Source organism: Cynara cardunculus (assembly GCF_001531365.2).
Source record: "Cynara cardunculus var. scolymus isolate 2C chromosome LG 11, CcrdV1, whole genome shotgun sequence".
Taxonomy (NCBI): Eukaryota; Viridiplantae; Streptophyta; class Magnoliopsida; order Asterales; family Asteraceae; genus Cynara; species Cynara cardunculus.
Genome location: NC_037538.1, coordinates 14,259,392 through 14,278,830, shown reverse-complemented (window position 1 = coordinate 14,278,830; position 19,439 = coordinate 14,259,392). Strand labels below are relative to the sequence as shown.

Below are 19,439 nucleotides of genomic sequence, written 5' to 3'. Positions count from 1 at the left end.
TTTTTCAATTACAAGTTATAAAAACTATAAACCACCAATTAATACATAAGTTGATCTTTAAAAGACAAGAACAACAAATAATTTGGGTTAAAAACATTATTTCAAAATCTTTGACCAATATAACATTTTTACTTTTTGAATTTATAAATCATCTGATTATAATTTAAAATCACAAAAAACTATAAAATTAACATAAAAAAAAACTGTAATAATATAAAATTTGAAACAATATTATTATTTCAGGTTGTCTACTTCATAATCAAAATGATTTGGACAGTTGCGTTGCTACTTAAATTTAAAATAATGATGTTCTTCCAATAATTCAGATATTCTTTTTTTATCCGTTAATCAACACACGCGGAGACTTTTTAACGGTGTGGAGATAATGTTTGGTGAAACCTTAGCGTGAGGACACGAATACAGGATCGTACCTCAAAGGTTGACGTGACCATATACCCGCAGCCATGGCCCACCACCACCACCACCAGCATCCGCACCACCACCACTACCACCAAATCGCTGACTCTCTCGGAAGCCACAGGTGGTAAGGTGTTCCTTTCACTTTCATCCGGCCTAATCATATTCATCCCTTTCTCCGTAACTGCCGCCACCAACCATCACCAACCACCACCAACTTAGGGTTTCCTCCTCAATATTACAATTTACAACCAAATGCGTAATCCTCCTCCAACGTCTCCACCACCACCGCCACCACCGGCTTTCAACATGGACTTCATCGACGAGTCGTCGACTTCGATTTGGGACTGGAATCAGTTACTCGATTTCAACATTGATGATCATTTGCCCTTACCCACAGACCATTCCCCGCTGATTCCAATATCTCCGGAACTCCATCCGATCGACAATTCCCATGTGGAACCGGTACCCGATTCTAATACTAATGATAGGGTTAGGAAACGGGATCCGAGGATGGCATGCTCCAATTTTCTGGCGGGTCGGATCCCATGCGCTTGTCCCGAGCTTGACGCGCAGCTGTTGGCGGAGGAAGAAGAGACTGCTCCTGGAAAGAAACGGTCTAGGACGATTACGGCGAGAACGGTGGCAAGTTCTAGGTGTCAGGTTCCTGGGTGTGAGGTGGATATCAGTGAGCTTAAAGGGTATCACAAACGGCACAGGGTTTGTCTCCGGTGTGCTAATGCTACTACTGTGGTGCTTGATGGCCACAATAAAAGATACTGCCAGCAGTGTGGCAAGTAAGTTCTATTCCCAATTGTTTTCATGACTAAATTTTGTTATTGTCATTTATTCATTCATATGGACCTAAATTTAGAAGGTTGAACAACAGTTCCCTACTTCCCTTCATGCGTATTGGTTGACTCATTTATGGATGAACTCACCAAAATTATTCTTTTATATTGGAATATCAGAGAACATATTAATTCAGTTTATGTAGAGATCTGTTTCCTTTACACTCCCTGATAATGAAGTGGATAGTTAGGGATGGATGAAGGTATTTCCTCTAGCCTATTTTGTGATTGAGGATCATTTTATTAGAGATGTGCGGGGATTCTTGATTATGATATGAAGATTGATATAGTTGTTGTGGGCTCTCAAAGACTTGTGTATTCTGTAATTCATTTGCATCTTTTTACTGCAGGGATGAGGTAAAATTTGTTAAGAGGTATTTTGGTATTGAAGATTTGGCTATATAACCACCAAAACATTTTATAAAAAAGAGGAAATCGATCTTTGTAGTACAGTGAAGAAACCAAAATGTTAAAGATTCACATTGATCTTATCCTTAGTATGATGCTAAACGGGATGTGTTTCTAGTGGACATACTTTTATGTTCTTTAATTTTTGGGGAAACAGGGATGCGCCGTTTGAACTAATTCGATATTGATCATGATGTCTATCACCAAGTGAGAAGGCTACCATCAGTGTCAGCAATATATGAGAGCTAATTCATGTTACATTAAGGTACTACGGAGGTTCAGCTATGGATAGTGCTTGGAAATTCTGTAACATTTTTCGCATTGTTTTTTAGAGCTAAACTGCTGAGCATCATTTGAATAATAATTAGTATAGCCAATATAACACAAAAAAAAAATACTATCTTTCAACCCCCTTAGTCTTTGGAGTAGTAAATGCTGATTAATGGTTGACAAACATATTGTAAGTCTCACATGGGATGGTCATATTTTTAGATCACAATGACATAGCCTGCACATTGTTTAAGGCAAGGTTGGGACTTTGACCATGGATTTTTTTTAACCGGGGGGGGGACTACTGGAGTCTGGACAATTGGACATGATAGTGCCTTAGTTTGATATTTTATCCTAAATACAATCTAAATCCATGATAGCATACTTCTTGTTGGAAGAGTCAAAAGAGGTTACTCTAGCTACTGGGGGTAATGGTATTCATCAATGCTTTGACTGCTTACCTCCAGTTATTGCTTCTTAGAACACTTTGCAAAAAGAGATAAAAAGGAGACTCAGTTGGATTTCCATGGCACATCACAATAAACTAACGACAACAATTCATTTACATTAATGAAAATTTTCAGGATGCTTGTCAATTTTCTAATCGTCACTGCTTACAAGATCATTCTGCCATACCATAGAAGTTTCTTCAAATTCTGGAGAGGGATTTCCTAGCTGGTGATGAACGTCCTGAACACTTGGAACACTCAAATATGCAGCTCAATTGCACGTACCTTTTGACAGATGGAATGCATCTCATTTATCGTTCTGTTTCCAACTGCCAAAAAAACCATGAGTGGGTCAAAAGGTTTCTGAATGATTCAGTTGTTTGGTAATATATCTTGCAACAACTGGATTTCTAGGAAGTGAAAACATGTGAAACACATGATCAAGGTAAATCTGGAGGGATGTTGGTTTGATCGACACTGCAAATAGAACAGGAAGATATATTGATTAATTCCATAGGGGCTTGTAAGCAAGGTCTTATATTTGTCAATATCATTGTTTTGTGTCATCCGACAAGAAGACGAGAACACAATTGTCCAAGATGGGGACATGTAGTAAAATAGGTAACTTAGCTAACCACGTGAAGTTGAGTGATTTCCATTGAACAGAATGAAAGTGCCAGAGAGGTGCCATTTTCTATGGGTCTGATTGCAGCCCCATAAGTAGTAGCAGTCGTATTAGAAGAGCCACTTAAGGTTTGCAAATGCCAGACTGGAATACAAGAACTTGAGGAGGATAGTTAGACAATTATTTACTATGACCCTACTCCTTGCAATGGAGACACTACATATTACCAGGTTCATGCGTGATTGTAGATCAAACAGCAAACATAGCAAAGAGATTCAATTGGCTAAATGCAGAATAACCAAAGCAAACAGATAAAACAAATCAGCTAGATAGATAGAGGTAGATACAGAAAACTCAGTGTCAGAACCTTCTAGGGTTGAGTATGAAAAGTTGTCCCCCATACTTAAAAAAAAACCTTAATTTTCCTGAATCAAAATGGATATGTGACAGTTCCCTTCACTTTTGATAAACTGAAATCAGGAACAAGACTAGAGAAGCTGGAGACAGCTTACGGTACAAGAAGTTGGACTGTATATCTAACCCTTAGAACATGCAAAAACCCCACATATCCAGTCAGAATATGGTGAGCAGATTAAAGTACCACAAATATATCAACAGTAGTGAGAGATGATCAAATATATTACAACATGAGCAATAAATGTGACTCATTAATTCACATGGGCGCAGTTAGGTATCCTTAGCAAACTCAAAACTCATGTCTTACTAGACTCTGATCCACATGGGAATGTTACCGATAAGAAGATTCGAAGCTCAATTGTTATTGCGGTTACTCTTCAAGATAGCAACATGATTATGTGTTTGCTGATCCAGACTGGGCTTATCGTTATTTAAGTGATATGAGGGTGACATTTAAGTCAGGCAGCGAATATATTGTGATTAATTTCATGAGAGTGGGCGTGGCGTGGTTCTGTGATTGTTATTAGTTCTTGTGAAAATGGATTGTGGAGATTATCAATATCCTTTTTGGCTTGAGACTAAAAACTGGTCAACAGGTGCACCAAACTCTGTCAGTAATTTCCTTTTTTTTTCTTTCTTATTATCCTTATTCTGAACATTTCTTTTCTCACTCCGACGAAGAAAAAGGAATTACAAGAGTTTCTTTATGTGTTTCTTATTAAGCATGTTCACGTATCTATGGGTAGCCTTTTCTTTTACATCATAACAGTTCTGCTTTACCATATTCTATGATAATGTTTTGTTTCGTTAGAGATTCTCTAAAGTTTTGGTTTCTTGGAACTGAATATGTAAATGAAAATTCTAGTTAGTGGTGACAAATCTACGTTATATCTATCTATGTTTACCCAAAAAAAATCTATGTTATATCTCTTCCATATTAATTATATGCTGACAAACTCACCATGTTGTAGGTTTCATGTCCTGTTAGATTTTGATGAAGGTAAACGTAGTTGCCGCAGAAAGTTAGAACGTCATAATAATCGGCGTCGAAGAAAACCCTCAGACTCCAAGGCATCTGGACTTCAATCAGCAGATTATGATGATGGTTATGATGAAGCTGGAAAAGGTGCCTGTAACATCAACTTGTGTTTCCTGTTCTTTGTGTTTTAAGATGGTATTCCATCTCACCTTCCAGGAACTGAACAAACTCTCAGGGAGAAAGAAACAAGGAAAAATCTAAGGATTTAATAATAAAAAGGAGGAAATAGTATTTTTGATGATTAAATGCTGGAGGAAGTTAACATCTATTCCTATTCTGATGCAAAAATCATGAAATTGACATAATAATTTGCATTACAGAAATAAGCTCACATGAGTGAGATTTTATTTTTCTACCTTTACTTGTGATATATTGGGTGGTAGGGTTCACCTGAGTGTTGATCATGACTCGTTCTTACTTGCGTGAATTCTTTATCGATTATTCTTTTTGATCCCTGAAGTAATTTTATGGTGTAGGTGCAAAATGCACGAGTAGTGAAGCAGCAGGAGAGAAATTGTTTTTAGCAGCTGAAGGGCATAATACCATACCGAGCTCCACTCAAGCCCAAAATATTTACAGCGACAGCATTCCATCTTTAGCTGCATCTGGTGAAACTCAAACGGATGAAGAAAAAGAAAAAGGTGTTCCTTCTCCATCCTATTGTGACGATAGGAGTGCTTTCTCCTCTGTGGTAGGTTCTTTATAAATGTTAGGTTTGCTGTTAAAACATTTTTTTCATCTGAATCTTTCCAGTAGCATACCATGTGTATTGATATACATTTTATTGAAGTGCCCAACTGGTCGGATCTCATTTAAGCTTTACGATTGGAATCCAGCGGAGTTCCCTCGTAGACTCCGACATCAGGTACTCAAATGATTACTATTTGCTAGCATTTGAAGGAGTTTAAATACTTGTATTTACCAGGTGAGTGACATAAGTATATTTTTTACAGATATTTCAGTGGTTGGCCAGCATGCCCGTGGAGTTGGAAGGATATATTCGTCCCGGATGCGTAATCTTAACTCTTTTCATTGCAATGCCAAGATTTATGTGGGTGAAGGTGATGCCTTTTTCTTTGATTCCTGATTGAATTATTAAATTTAATGCATTCAGAATGCTATAAATATTACAAAGAATTGTGGTTGTATTTTGTTCTACAGAAGCCATTGAGCAGTTCTAATTTTGGTGATTAATAAATAGCTACTGTTTTGGTAGTAAAGCATAATAAACTAATGGGCCAAAGGGAAAAGACAGATGAAATACAAATATATCTAACACTCTTGCTGAAGTCGGAGGATAATGTTGGGATTTAAGTCCAATCTTCATCTGGATGTGGGTAAGGCAACAGCTGCTGTTCACATCGCTGTGTCTTTTGTGAGAGCTAGGGTTTTTAGTTGTCGAGTCTTAGTTTTGATGCTGTGTAAATATTAGGTAATACAATGCTACCATTATCTAGGGAGTAACGGAAATATGTACAATGCCAAAATAGATAAAAAATAAACAAGTTACTAATCAAATAGAAAGCATAAGTCAGAACTTGAGATGCAGATTAGGATCTCATCTTTTTATCTTATGATTTATCTCTGTACATTTGTTCATTATCTGGCTTAAGTATGTACTCATGTCTTCTAATCTGCATCTACATCTACATCATCTAACTTAGGGTAAACTCTTGAACAGTTAAGTGAAGATCCGGTTGCATGTATACTTGACCTCCTTGCTTCACCAAGCAACTTGCTTTCTGGACGAGACACATTTTTTGTTAACCTAAATGGCAATATCTTCAGTGTCATGAAAGGTTAGTTGACCTTGATGGCTTCTTTTAACATTGCAAGTGCTATTTTGTTATCGATTCGCTCTCATTTGTTGTTATTTTATTATTACATATCCCTGTCTAATATGAGATTTGTTAGTCTTATCATTGAGAAAGACACGTGTACAATTTTTTTTGTGCAATCTTAAGGATGTTATTAACAACAACGATAAAGAAAACCTGACAATACGAAATAATAACAATCATTCTATCTTTTAAACCCAATGAGGATTATAATATCTATCCGTGCAGGTTAAACCTAAAATGCAACCAAGGAAAGAATGAAAAATTAAGACAATGTATACTTGACACATATTTTCTTCTAGTGAAATGGCTAATGCTTTGTCGTCAAATCCTTTTTTATGCTATCATGTCAGCTAAAGGTTTTACATGATTATTAGCTACGATTCTACATAGAAATATGGTTCCTTAGAAGTAATTTCGTAAAATTTTTGGTGATGCCTTTTCTCTTGCTCATTTTTCTTCCTCTTCTCAGAGAAGACCCATCCTTAAGTGTGTATGAGTACATTGATTCCGGAAGAATAGTGGATCCTTCAGTAATTCAGGAAAGATGATGAAATCTATGCCCCAAATTTGGTATTAAAATTTATGATGAGAACTTCCTAGGCGTTTAAGAATGTCCTAACGTGGAAATAAAGTCCATGTTCTTGACATTGGATCTCTCATGAAAATTAGCTTGCAATACCATTTTTTCATTATTCCGATGTGCAGTTCCTACTTAATCTAATTGCAGCTTGGGGTGTCTATTGATTATTTCATCTTCAAGTTCTTGAAGAAGAACAAGATAGGAAGATAAAGTACTTTGATTTCAAGCACTTTAGCTTGGATGCCAGCTAAGATGGAAACAAGTCATGTTGATTTCGTCTTTCATCTTGGTTTACTTCCCTTCTTCAAATTTACCAAAGCGATCAATAACATGCCTTCAAAATTTCAAGCATTTGTTCGCTCCTTTCAACTTCTTCACAATATTCTTACGATTAGTGCTGTACATGTGAACAATAGTTCTTATCTATCTTTATTGTTTTCTTTTTCTTTTTATTGTTCTTTTTTTGCTTTTCTTGTTATCAGCGAAAAGTGGGTTGTGAAAAAGTGGAGAAGGCTGACAAGTTATGGTTTAGTAAGGCATTTAGAGGCTAGGTTATTGATATGTTCTAAAGCTTGAAAAACTCGGGATTTAGCTCTAATACTAATGAAATTCAGTACTGTATCGAAAAGGACAATAGCGGGGTAAATCATGGAGCTTGACTTTCTTTATAAGAATCAAGCAAATTTCTGGTGGGCAAGAACAAGCTAAGTTGTCATCTGAAGTACCTAGGGCGTGTGAGTATGTGCATGCTTGTGGGTGTGAGTGAATGAGTATGTTTCCCCATCTCTTTGTTGTTTCTTCTATGACTTTGAGGTAGCTACATAGTTTCTGCACTCATTGGATAGAAAAATGATGCTTGAATACTACATGAAACAGGGTCACCCGAATGGCATAAATCGTCATGATTGGATCATATTTCCATGAGTAGCTTCTAGGAGGAATGCCATTTTTGTTATCATATTAGGTATAGAGTATTGCTGATGTGTTGAATAATTGCTAACACATGATCTTAAATATATTACTGACCCACCAGCAAACGAAGCTTCATAGCTCTAACTAATTTCTCTTTTCTGTTTTGAGGGAACGCTATTCTGTGAGACAGATTGTCTGCTACCAGTTATATAGGACTACAAAATTGTGTACTTATGTGCACCGAACTGTTGGATGCAGGTGGAAGGTCCGTGATAAAAATTAAGGCAGGGGAAAGATCCCCAAAGCTTCATTGCGTGCAGCCTACATGCTTTGAAGCAGGCAAACCCATAGAATTTTTGGCATGTGGAAGTAATTTGCTTCAGCCCAGACTTAGGTACATAAGCGATTGTCTTCCTTTTAACTTTCTTGGTTTAAGCACACTTTTGTGATAAGCATTCCAATATTTTGACTGACATCTGAAGACTGAATCTCCTATAACCTTATTGAAATTGCATAGTACAACAATCAAATTCTTAATTGACTTATTTGATTGAATCTGGAAACTGGAACATGGAAATCATTGAGAATCTAAGGATCGTAAGAAAAAATTATTATTAATGTGATTTGCTGACCCAATTACGATATTCTGTAGAGTCCGTATTCTAACTTCATGAATCAGAGGAAAGTACATTTCTCTTATATGTTGTATATCAGAGGTTCTACATTTCTTCCATACAGCATAAAGTTAGCCACAAAACGGAAGAAAGTGGGCCAGATATCTGAATATGATGCTGCTATGTGAATTTTAAATTTTAGATCGACGTATCTTTCCGCTCTCCCTCAACTCTTAATGATTGAAATGTTATAGTTCTGAATCTACAAAATGGGGTTTCTAAATTTAAAGTAACCATGCGATGTTGTTTAAAGTTCATGGTTCTTAGCTCTAGAACCATAGTTATCACCGTAGGGATTGAGTGCAGTCTCATGCAATTTGTCATTTATGAAGAGCTTACGTTCTAAGCTTGGAAAACCTGGATTGGTATACAGGGTCTGCAGATTTCTGGTGACCATGTGGCAATATGTGGAGCTGGTGGAACAAATACCTGGTCAACTAGCTTTTTAGTATTATGGTTCAGTAGGAATGATACAGCCACATGCTAACTAAGCTTGTCTTTGGGGTAAAACTAGATGGTGTAAATGTCCTGGATAATTATTTCAAGAGTAGTCAACAGATGTTCTGTTGACCTATTCAACAAAATATGGTATTGTGGATAAACCATGTTTTGTCAGAATTGTTGGCTTGATGTTTACATAAGTACTGCCACACATTCATCCATATAGCAATTTTCTCAATATCGGCAGACAGTAACGATGATGGTAACATTGTTAAGGACACAAAAACACAGTATTCGTGGGGAATGGGAATGTTGGGAAATGGAAATGTGTTATTCCATTGCATTGCAAATGCTTGGATGACATGAGGAATCACTATCAAGACAACAAGGAGGGAAATCTTGAAGTCTTTTGTCCTATTATGATGGTCCAAGTCTTTTGCTAGAGAAGAAATCCTAAGGAATGTACAACTATTACTGCAAAGTTTACAAGTCATTTTGGCATTTCTGACGGATAAATTGATTTTGTCATCGTACGACGACGGAGCTCCACGACAACAACGGCATCTTAACACCTATGCTCATCTTATTGCTCAGCGTGCATCTGCAAATAAACCCCAATGATTGTTGACTTACCGTAGCCTTCGATCATGAAAACAGGTCTTTATCTATGATAACCCTCTTTTCTCCCCCTTGTCACTCTGCTTCAAAGAACTGCTATTACTGTCACCATCAAATTAAAAAATCTGGACTTGTATCTGTGTGATTTCTTGATGATGACGTTGGAAGACTAGTGAAGAAAGGGTAACAAGAAGAAAGAGATTTATCATGTTTTAGCGGGATTTTGTTGTTGAAATGGGTTTGAAAGAAGAGGGAAAGGTAGAGGGATTGGCATGGTTTGCAGTGGAGCTGAAGATATGTAATTGGGGCCATTGTGTTCATCGCCTGTGCCCTAGAAAAGAGGTCTGCAAGTTTTGAAACTAAATCTCCCCTATTTTCTCAGGAATGGTCCATTACCCATTATAGGGTAGTGGATCATTATATCCATCCATACCAACCGTATTCAATCATTTCCATTCCCATTCCTTACACTCTAACACCCCCAACCAAGCATCAACTAAATCATCCAAATAATCTACATTAACTTGATTGTTAAAATCTGAAAAGTGGAACGACCAAATTATGTTTTTTCTTTAATTTGGAAGGTAGTTAATCTGTCTGTTGAAGCTTCTTTTAATCATCATCTTTGGGTGTGGTCTAGGGATGCAACAAATCTTGTTCGAGTCCAGGTCCATGTGAAACAGATCAAATAAATGATAATGCTTAATAGTTAAGCACCATTGGATGTTGATATCTGCAACTTAATTTCAGGAATAAAGCATGTTTGCTGATGGCATAAAGCCAAGTTCTCTACTGATTATCTTTTGCGCCTCATAAGCACAACATTGACATGGCATTGTACGCATGCTTTACTTGTATATTCATAAATATTAATTCGTATGAATGTTGATTATATAACTGTGTATTAACTGCAGGTTTTTAGTATCATTTGCTGGCAAGTATATGACAAATGATGTGCATGTTTCACCATCGTGCAACAAAAATGAGGCCTCTACAACAAATTTTGATCATCAGTTACTGAATATACGCGTTCCTGGTACTGAATTGGATGTTTTCGGCCCTGGGTTTATTGAGGTTTGGTTCAGATTATTGTTTAACTATTTATATATGCAGAAATATTGAAAGGTCTTGTTACTTGTTGATTCAGATAAATATTAGTCTTGAAATTTTCCGGACTTGACCTTACTATTTGTTTCTTGATACATGTTCTTGGAATTCCTTAGTTGCATGATTATCATAGATACGTGTTAAATGCTTAAATTGTGGCCATGAAAAGATGACCAGCATATTGTAGCCTTGGTCTCTGTGTATGACTTTTGAGGGACTTCATGGGGACATCAAGATTGGCTTATTTGACAGATAGTAAAACCGAAGTTCTGATCTGATGGATGGATCCAAGTCTCACAACCTGTTATCCTATGACAAGGAGACCCCTAAGCCACATAAGGGATGAGGGCACCATGGCTAGACAGAATGCACTAATCCACCGAATGCAAGATCGCCCTAACAGGGATGATGCAAGTACGTAAGCCCCTTAGCATTCATGGTACCGCGACAGTGATCTAGCATCTAGTCTTTTGACTACTTGTCAAATGTCCAATAATGACAAATTAAACGAATTTTGTGGACCACAAATGGTGTTATTAAGAAGTTGTAGCGATTATTAATGGACAAAGATGCAATCGTACTTGAAATCTTTTCCAAGGAAGGAAATGTTTATGGGATATCCTAAATGGATTTTTTATGATTTTCATGGGACAGAGGAAGAAAATTGTGAGCCATTCTGATGCTGAATGGGAAATTTTTTATGGAGGCATATTTTTATTGAAAAGAACGGCTTTGCTTTGATCAATACTCATTAAGAGGATGTATTACGAGGATTATGGTTGAATGTCCTTAATCACCCATGTGTTTAATTTTTTTTATCTTGAGATGGTGAATTATTTGAAGCTTTACTGATCAGTCTTATAGTTTGTTATTGCTCGGCATTCAATTCTGCCTGTTAAATTAGCTTCAACTATTTTGAAGGTCGAGAATGAATCTGGTCTCTCCAATTTCATTCCAATTCTCATTGCGGACGAAGAAGTATGTACCGAGATCAAAATTATGCAGATGAAATATTATTCAATTCTCCATTCAAGAGATTCGGAGTCTACAGCTACAACAGTTTCTTGTGAGGTTGCTGTTTTTAGACAGAATGAGTTCTCTGAATTGCTCCTAGACATGGCATGGTTACTCAAGCAGCCGGTTGTGGAAGAAATGGAATATGCTATGATGTCATTGCAGCTGCAAAGATTCAGATGTGTACTTAACTTTCTAATTGAATACGAGTCCACCACAGTTTTGAAGAGAGTATTGCACTGTGTGAAGACAAGAATTATTAAAAGTGATGACATTATTGAAGCTGATTGGACACTGCTTCAGGGCACCGTGAATCATGCCACAGAAGTCCTTTGTCAGCGACTAGAGAAAAAACTTAATCTGGGTTTGCATCCAAGAGATTTTTCGTCAGAAGAGAATGATGAAAGCTGTAGATATCAGGTGCTTCCTTCCACTCCAACCATTAATCAGGTATGGGAATCATACCTTTGATCTCTGTTGAACGTTTTCATGATTAACTGAATCCTTTTTCCCATTAAAATGAAATAATTTAAAATATTTTTCTTTAGTTGACACCCAAGTTAATTTTTTTTTAGTACCATGTATTGTAGCCCTGACATCTAAAAGCATATCCTCTAGTTTATAAGCAAGTTGATAAGCCAATGAACTAGTTGATAAGCTAGCTGTTGGCTAATAAGCTAGTTGTTGGCTAATAAGCTAGTCGGTAAAGACTAGCTGATAAGATGTATGACAATGTAAAATGACCTATAAAGACATCTTGAAAAAATATATGGGTCATAATTGGAAAAAAGGCTCGGAAGCTTATTGAAACACTACTTGAAGCAGGTTTTCAAAAAGCTAGCTTATGGCTAACCAAACAGGGTTCTTTCCATAAGCTCAAAAAATAAGCCAGCTTATGGTTGCCAAACATGGCCTTGGTATAAGACGGTGTTTGCACTTGCAGCTACAATACACTGGCAGTCATATTTGTGGCAGAGTTGATGAAAGAGGCCACCCTTTTGTCAATTGCAAGGGAAAATTAAATATTTTGAGTTGCAATATTAGAAATCTAGACCAAACTAAACCATACAAACCCCAGTATATCCCACATAGAGTTAAGAGCCTGGGAGGTAGGATGTACGCAGACTTTGACTCTACCCTGGAGGGGGAGAGGCATTAATCGAAATCTAGGATGTTCAATACCTTCCAAAAATCTATCCAAAAGAACCAACAATGTATACACTCTTGTGAGAAGAACTTATAAGCCAACAAGTTTCCTCCAAACTGAGTTTTTCATGTTTCAAAAACACGCAGGATATGGAAGTAGTAGCAGACAACACACCTATTCCAACATTGGGACAGAAAAGTGAAAATGTTCCACTGTTGCAGGCTGATTGCATCATGAGTGTGACGCCCTGCAAGGAACAATCAGAGAAACGGTCAAATCACATGTTTACTTACAACACCAATAGATTATTTTCATCCCACCCTCTCATACTTGCCGTTGCTTTGGTTACTCTATGTTTTGGTATTTGTGCAGTTGTTCTCCATCCTCAGAAGTCTACTGCAATTGCAATAACTATTCGCAGGTGTTTATTTGATTAAATTTTGAACCCATTGAAGGTTAGTTTGTAAATTGACTGTTGTATGTTAAATTAACCATAGAATCGAGTTAGTGGAATATATTTTTGCTTGTCTTATTCTTCCTTTGAAAGATCTTGTTTCTTTCTTGCCTGGTTTCAAGAAATGGCTTTGCTTGCGATCGAACATGTGAACTAAGGATGTGAACAGGATTCGATGGAACTGGACACGACTAGAAGTGTGAAAAATTTGTGGAATGTTTTAGGGTTTGAATTTGGCATGGGTGGTTTAGTGGTTGCCTTATTTTTCTAATTTTTGTTTCATCTATTTTTGTTCACTTTATCCCATCCTGTCATATCCCGCTAAACGTGGGATTAAAATATTCTGTTTGTCTTGTTTCACGTAAAGGCAGTCTTTTTCTGGGAAGTGTATGTTCTTGGCTCTTTTAGTAAGTCATGCACTTTGAGATCTTTGCTTGAAACAATATCCCTGCAAAAAGGGTATGGTTTTGGTCCCTCACTTTTGTAAAAATACCTTTTGTGTGTGTAAAATTCATCTTTTTAGCTCTTACATGGGATTTTTATTTAGGGTTTGCTCTTGATTTTAAGGTGCACTAGATGAAGATTGATGAAAAAGAAAAAAAATTAAAAATAGAAGAAAATGACAAAAAGACCAAAAAGCCATTTGAGTTTAACGAAGATGGTAGAGGACCATTAAGGTAAGGAATCAAGTCCAAAACAAAATACAAACATGAGGAGTTTTTTTTTTCATAATAAATGGCAAGGGACCAATTTTGTAATATACGCAAACCACCTGGACCAACTTCATAATTTACACTTTACATAGGGATTTTTTTATCTCCCACCCCTCCTACATAAAATACACCAAGTCCAATTTATTTTATTTTCTGGTGGTGCTTGTTACATGATACAAAACTATTTGGATGTAATGTCCCTTTGTAAGTGGTATGGATATTTAGATTTTTTTGTAACTGTGACATGTAACCCTAAATGACCAGAAATTAAAGGTTTCTTAAAGACACCATGGTAAATCCAGAAGACAGACCTGATATTCTTTATCGGTTACTTAAGATAAAGCTTGATGCACTTATTAAAAAGTTGAAAGACAATGCATTATTTGGTAAGGTTCAGGCATATATGTTACATTTATGATAATAATTTTAACAAAAGGTTCATACTAATAGTTTGTCTTTATTAATTTCAAATTTCACTTTTTGGGTAGTTGTTTATACAGTGGAGTTTTAGAAGCACGACTTGCCCCATAGTCATATATGTCTATTTATTCACTTTGATTTCAAGCTACCTACTGTTGAACAAATTGATCCAATTATTTCAGCTGAGATCCCAGACAAAGACGAAAATCCAGATTTGTACTCACTTGTGAAGGAGTTCATGATCCATGGTCCTTGTGGTGAAGAAAACATTAACTTTCCCTGCATGATTGATAGAAAGTGTTCAAAAATATATATGAAAAGGTTTTCTGAACACACTTCCATCAATGGTAATGGTTTTCCTTTATATCGCAGACGAAATGATGGACGTTTTATTGAAAAGTCAGATGTTAAATTAGATAACAGAATTGTTGTTGCATATAACAAATTTTGAAGAGATATTAGACACACATTAATGTTGAATGGTGCAATCAGGCTCTTTCTATAAAATATTTGTTCAAATAAATCAACAAGGGTCTAGATAGAGCTACGGTTGCAGTTGTAGAAAACAGTAATGAAGAAGATAATAATAATTTCGTTGATGAAATAAAAGTATATTATGAATGTAGATATGTATCTGCAAGTGAAGCTTCATGGCATATATTTGGGTACGATGTTCATTACAAGACTCCTTCTGTTTTGAGAATTTCTTTCCATATTCCTAGACAACAACAAGTCATGTTTGGTGCTGAAGATGATATTGAAAATGTCATAAACAGAACTTCTGTGGCGTCTTCAATGTTCTTAGCTTGGATGAAGTGTAATGAACTTTACGAAGAAGCACAAAAACTTAATTATGTTGAATTCCCTACAGAGTTTGTGGAGAAACTGGAAGAGCGATGTTGGGATCGAAGGAAAAAAAGCTTTTCAATTGGAAGAATTCATTCAGTTTCTCCTACTCTTGGTGAAGCGTATTATTTAATAATTCTTTTGAATAAAATCAAAAGTCCTAAATTATTCGAAGACATTCATATAGTAAATGGAGATATATTTTCTACTTTTAGAGTTGCATGTTATGCTCTTGGGCTTTTAGATGACAACAAGGAATATGTTGATGCCATTGAAAAGCAAGTTTAACCGATTCTGGTTTTTATCTACGGTCTTTATTTGCAACCATGTTGATTTCAAATACTTTGTCTAGACCTGAATTTGTTTGGCAAAGAACATGTCAATACTTGACAGATGAGATTCTTTATAATCAACAAATTATACTAAAGTCTCCAGGTATGTTAATTATCTATTTAAGTATTTATACAATTATTATTTGAACATAAACTAATTTATTGTTTTATTATTTTTTAAATGTTATTTTCTTATTTTAAATATTTTTTAGTTATTATTTCTATGTAATGGTTATATTTATATTATATATTTCACAGGTTTATCCCTTAATGAAGATCAAGTCAAGAACTTCACGTTGTTTGAGATTGAAAAGATTTTACTTCTTAAAAATTCCAGCCTAAAAAACTTCACCACTATGTCTTACCCTGATGATGATTCTGTTGAGTCTTCAAACAATCTTTTGATTGCGGAGGAGCTAGATTACGATATAACTAATCTACAGATTGAGTTTCATCAACATCTAGGTGCTTTAACAAATGAGCAACGAGGTGTTTATGATGATATCATCACAACGGTTCAAAATAACCAAAGAGGTGTATTTTTTGTATGTGGTTATGGCGGAATAGGAAAACCATTTCTATGGAAAACATTATTTGGATCAATAAGATCTGCAGAAGAAATTTTTTTAAACATTGCTTCGAGTGGTATTGCTTCTTTACTTCTTACAGAAGGTAGGACAACACACTCTCGCTTTCAAATTCCTCTAATTCTTAATGAAGATTCTCTTTATTACATAAAGTCAGACAGTGATGTTGCCAAGTTAATAAAGAAGACTAGGTTGATTAGATGGGATGAAACACCAATGATTCATCAGCATGAATTTGAAGCATTGGATATAAGTATGAATGATATTTTTTGGTAGTAAAGGCATTACTGACTCGGAAATGCTTTTTGGTAGCAAAGTAGTTGTTTTCGGAGGAGATTTCAGACAAATTATGTCGGTTATTCCCAACGCAAGTAGACAAGACCATGTCAATGCGTCGTTAAGTTCATCTTACATTTGGGAAAAATGCAAAGTCTTAAGGTTAACTAAAAACATGAGGTTAATTGTTGACGGTCAAGCTTCTGATATCGAATAGACAAGGATTTTTGCAAACAGGCTTTTGGATTTAGGAGAAGACAAGGTTGGTAGTGTGAAACTGTGAATGATGGTGAGGCAATTATTAATATACCTGACGATCTTCTCATTACCGATTCAACGGATCCTATATTTGCATTAATTGAATTTGTCTATCCTTCTATTCTTGTAAATATCAAGAATTCATTCTATTTTTAGGAAAGAGCGATACTTGCATCAAAGCATGAAGTCGTTCAAGAAATAAATGAGAGTTGGCTATCATTGTTTCCTGGAGACGAAAAGGAGTACCTAAGTTCAGATAGTCTATGTGAATCAGATCATCTTCACGAACAGTTTGATGAAACTTTGTACTCACCTGATGTCTTAAATGGTCTTAAATTATCGGGTTTGTCAAACCACGAGATATTACTAAAAGTCGGTGTTCCAATCGGTGGCGGATCCAGGTTTTTTGTTTACTGGGGTCACCTTTAAGGTAGACTAAAGGTCCGCAAAATCATCCGATGTGTTTTTAACCTAATTACAACGTTTCGAGGGATTTTTAAAGTTTTTTGGTTGATTTCGAGGGATTTTTTTAGTGTTTTTGTCGATTTCGAATAATTTTTTTGGTTTTTTTGATTAATTTCATTAGATTTTTTTTGTTAGAGTAACGGTTTCGATTGGGGTTGGGGGCCCGTGGAAAAATATAACGGGGGAAAATGAAAGGTAAATCCTGCAAAACCTAAATTCTAACCTAGGAATTTTTTTTGTTGAGTTTTTGACTGGGGTCCTTTCCCCCCTCCTTTTTGCTATTGTGTCCGCCTCTGGTTCAATTATGTTACTAAGGAATATTGATAAGAAATCTGGGTTATGTAATGGAACTAGACTACGGATGTTATCTTTGAAAAATCGAGTTATAGAAGCAGAGATCATATCTGGAGGCAATATTGGAAGCCAAACATTTATTCCAAGAATGTCTTTGACACCTACAAACAAAAGGATTCCATTCAAGTTTCAAAAAAGACAATTTCCAATTGTTGTATGTTTTGCCATGATCATAAATAAAAGCCAGAGAAAGTCATTATCGAATGTTGGTTTCTTTATGAGACAACCAGTCTTCATCCATGGTCAGTTGTATATTGCTTTATCTAGAGTAAAAAGTAGGCAAGATTTAAAAATATTAATTATGGATGATGATGGTATAATTAGCAATAGAACAAAGAATGTTGTGTATAAAGAAGTATTTGCTAATTTATGATACATGGTTTTTTATTAATATTTTAACTCTGTACTTTTTCATAATTTCATTTACGTTCTATTATAAATTGTGTTTTGCAAATTCTTAATATTTATTCATATTTTTATTACTTTTTTGCAAAATGCATAGCACGTTCGTTCCATGAGCTCTGGACCATCGACCACTGACTTTGATCTTCTGGTCCATCTCTTGTCCATAGTAAAGTCTGATCTTTGCGAGCTCTGGTCCGCAAGCTCTGGTCTTTGAGGTTTTTATCGCATATAGCACCATGCAGAGCCTCTGGCTTGCCTATATAAAGATCTGCATGAAGGCATTTTAGGTCCATCTTGGTTGCTCTGGTCCACCTGTGATTCCCCCCCCCCCCTCTGGTCTTCTTTGATACAAGAATCAACACCGAAGGTTTCTGTCCAACAACATTGCACTGGCCTCCACGATGCTTCTGGTCATGAAATATTTCGAGTTTGGGAAAACTCAAAACATGAACATTGTTGATTAGTATGTTAATTGTCCATAGAGACTTGATTCAACTTCTCTGGAGCTCGGACGCATGAGGTATGATCGATTTAGCACAAACGCACAGATCTGTCGAGCAACTTCTGGTTCAACGTGTTATATTTTCGTCGAGGACGTATAATGATCCGATACAGAGCTCTGGACCTTTGATACATAGGCTCTGGTCCTTTCATACATATATCTAGTCTTTTGATACAAAGAAGCTATGGTTATTCGGTTACGAAGTAGATCTAGCTCGATGCACAACAACTTTGCTTCAGCACACTATATTCAACTTCAAAGATACTTATGGACCTTCTACAGATCGAATCACTGAATGCTCAAAACATGAAACATGTATATCCGTCTGTTGTGTATCCGGGGCCATTTGAATCCCCTAAATTGATGCCTTGATGAGTGAGATATGATCAATTTGCTACAACATCGCAAACCTGTCAACACGCTAATTTTCATCATATCATCACTACTCTGTTTCATTTATGTTTTTACTGCTCTATCTCATTTTCCGTTTCTCTTTTCCTGACTAATAATCATCTAAGAATGTAGATTCATCAACCATCTAACTGTAACTTCATCACACTTATATCTTTAAAAGAACCGATGCCTGAATGAACCATGAGTAAGAAAGGGCTCTATTCCCATAGTATGTGTTCCTATAATAGTATGTTACATTTTTTTTTTATAAACAATACAAATAATATACATATAACTTCTAAACTTAGAATGATTCTAACTATACTACATATATATTTTTAAATAATTCTTTTATGTATATATGATAATGATGAATGTAGTATGCTATATATTTTTACTCATTACATTTCATTTCACTTTGCTCGACAGCTCCACTACATAGAGCACAAGCGACCAAGAGAAAAGAGACAGTTGATTTAGGGTTTTCGCAAAAAAAAAAACAAACAATTGGAAGCTTCACATTAGTACCAAAACACATCCACGTAAGTTTAATCAAACGATTTTGCTTTATTTATCTTATATTCATCGAAGAATCTTTTTTATTCTACAGAATATTCAATCGTT

The 19,439-nt window shown here is 35.8% G+C and overlaps 1 protein-coding gene across 2 annotated transcripts; it reads left to right on the top strand.

The window, feature by feature from the left end:
* The first annotated feature begins 494 nt into the window (after positions 1 to 494).
* LOC112520873 (squamosa promoter-binding-like protein 7) lies at positions 495 to 13,345 on the top strand. 2 transcript variants are annotated; one of them, XM_025129490.1, is made up of 10 exons: positions 495 to 1,214; positions 4,409 to 4,563; positions 4,953 to 5,167; positions 5,267 to 5,341; positions 5,430 to 5,537; positions 6,158 to 6,275; positions 8,068 to 8,203; positions 10,457 to 10,616; positions 11,571 to 12,113; positions 12,957 to 13,345. In XM_025129490.1, the coding sequence occupies exons 1-10, from the start codon at positions 673 to 675 to the stop codon at positions 13,245 to 13,247; spliced, it is 2,343 nt and encodes a 780-aa protein (XP_024985258.1). In that variant the 5' UTR covers positions 495 to 672; the 3' UTR covers positions 13,248 to 13,345. The 2 variants fall into 2 exon arrangements, with proteins under 2 accessions (XP_024985258.1, XP_024985259.1); XM_025129491.1 differs by lacking the exon at positions 495 to 1,214 and adding an exon at positions 4,208 to 4,315 and having other exon boundaries at positions 4,352 to 4,563; positions 12,957 to 13,290.
* Positions 13,346 to 19,439: the final 6,094 nt, after the last annotated feature.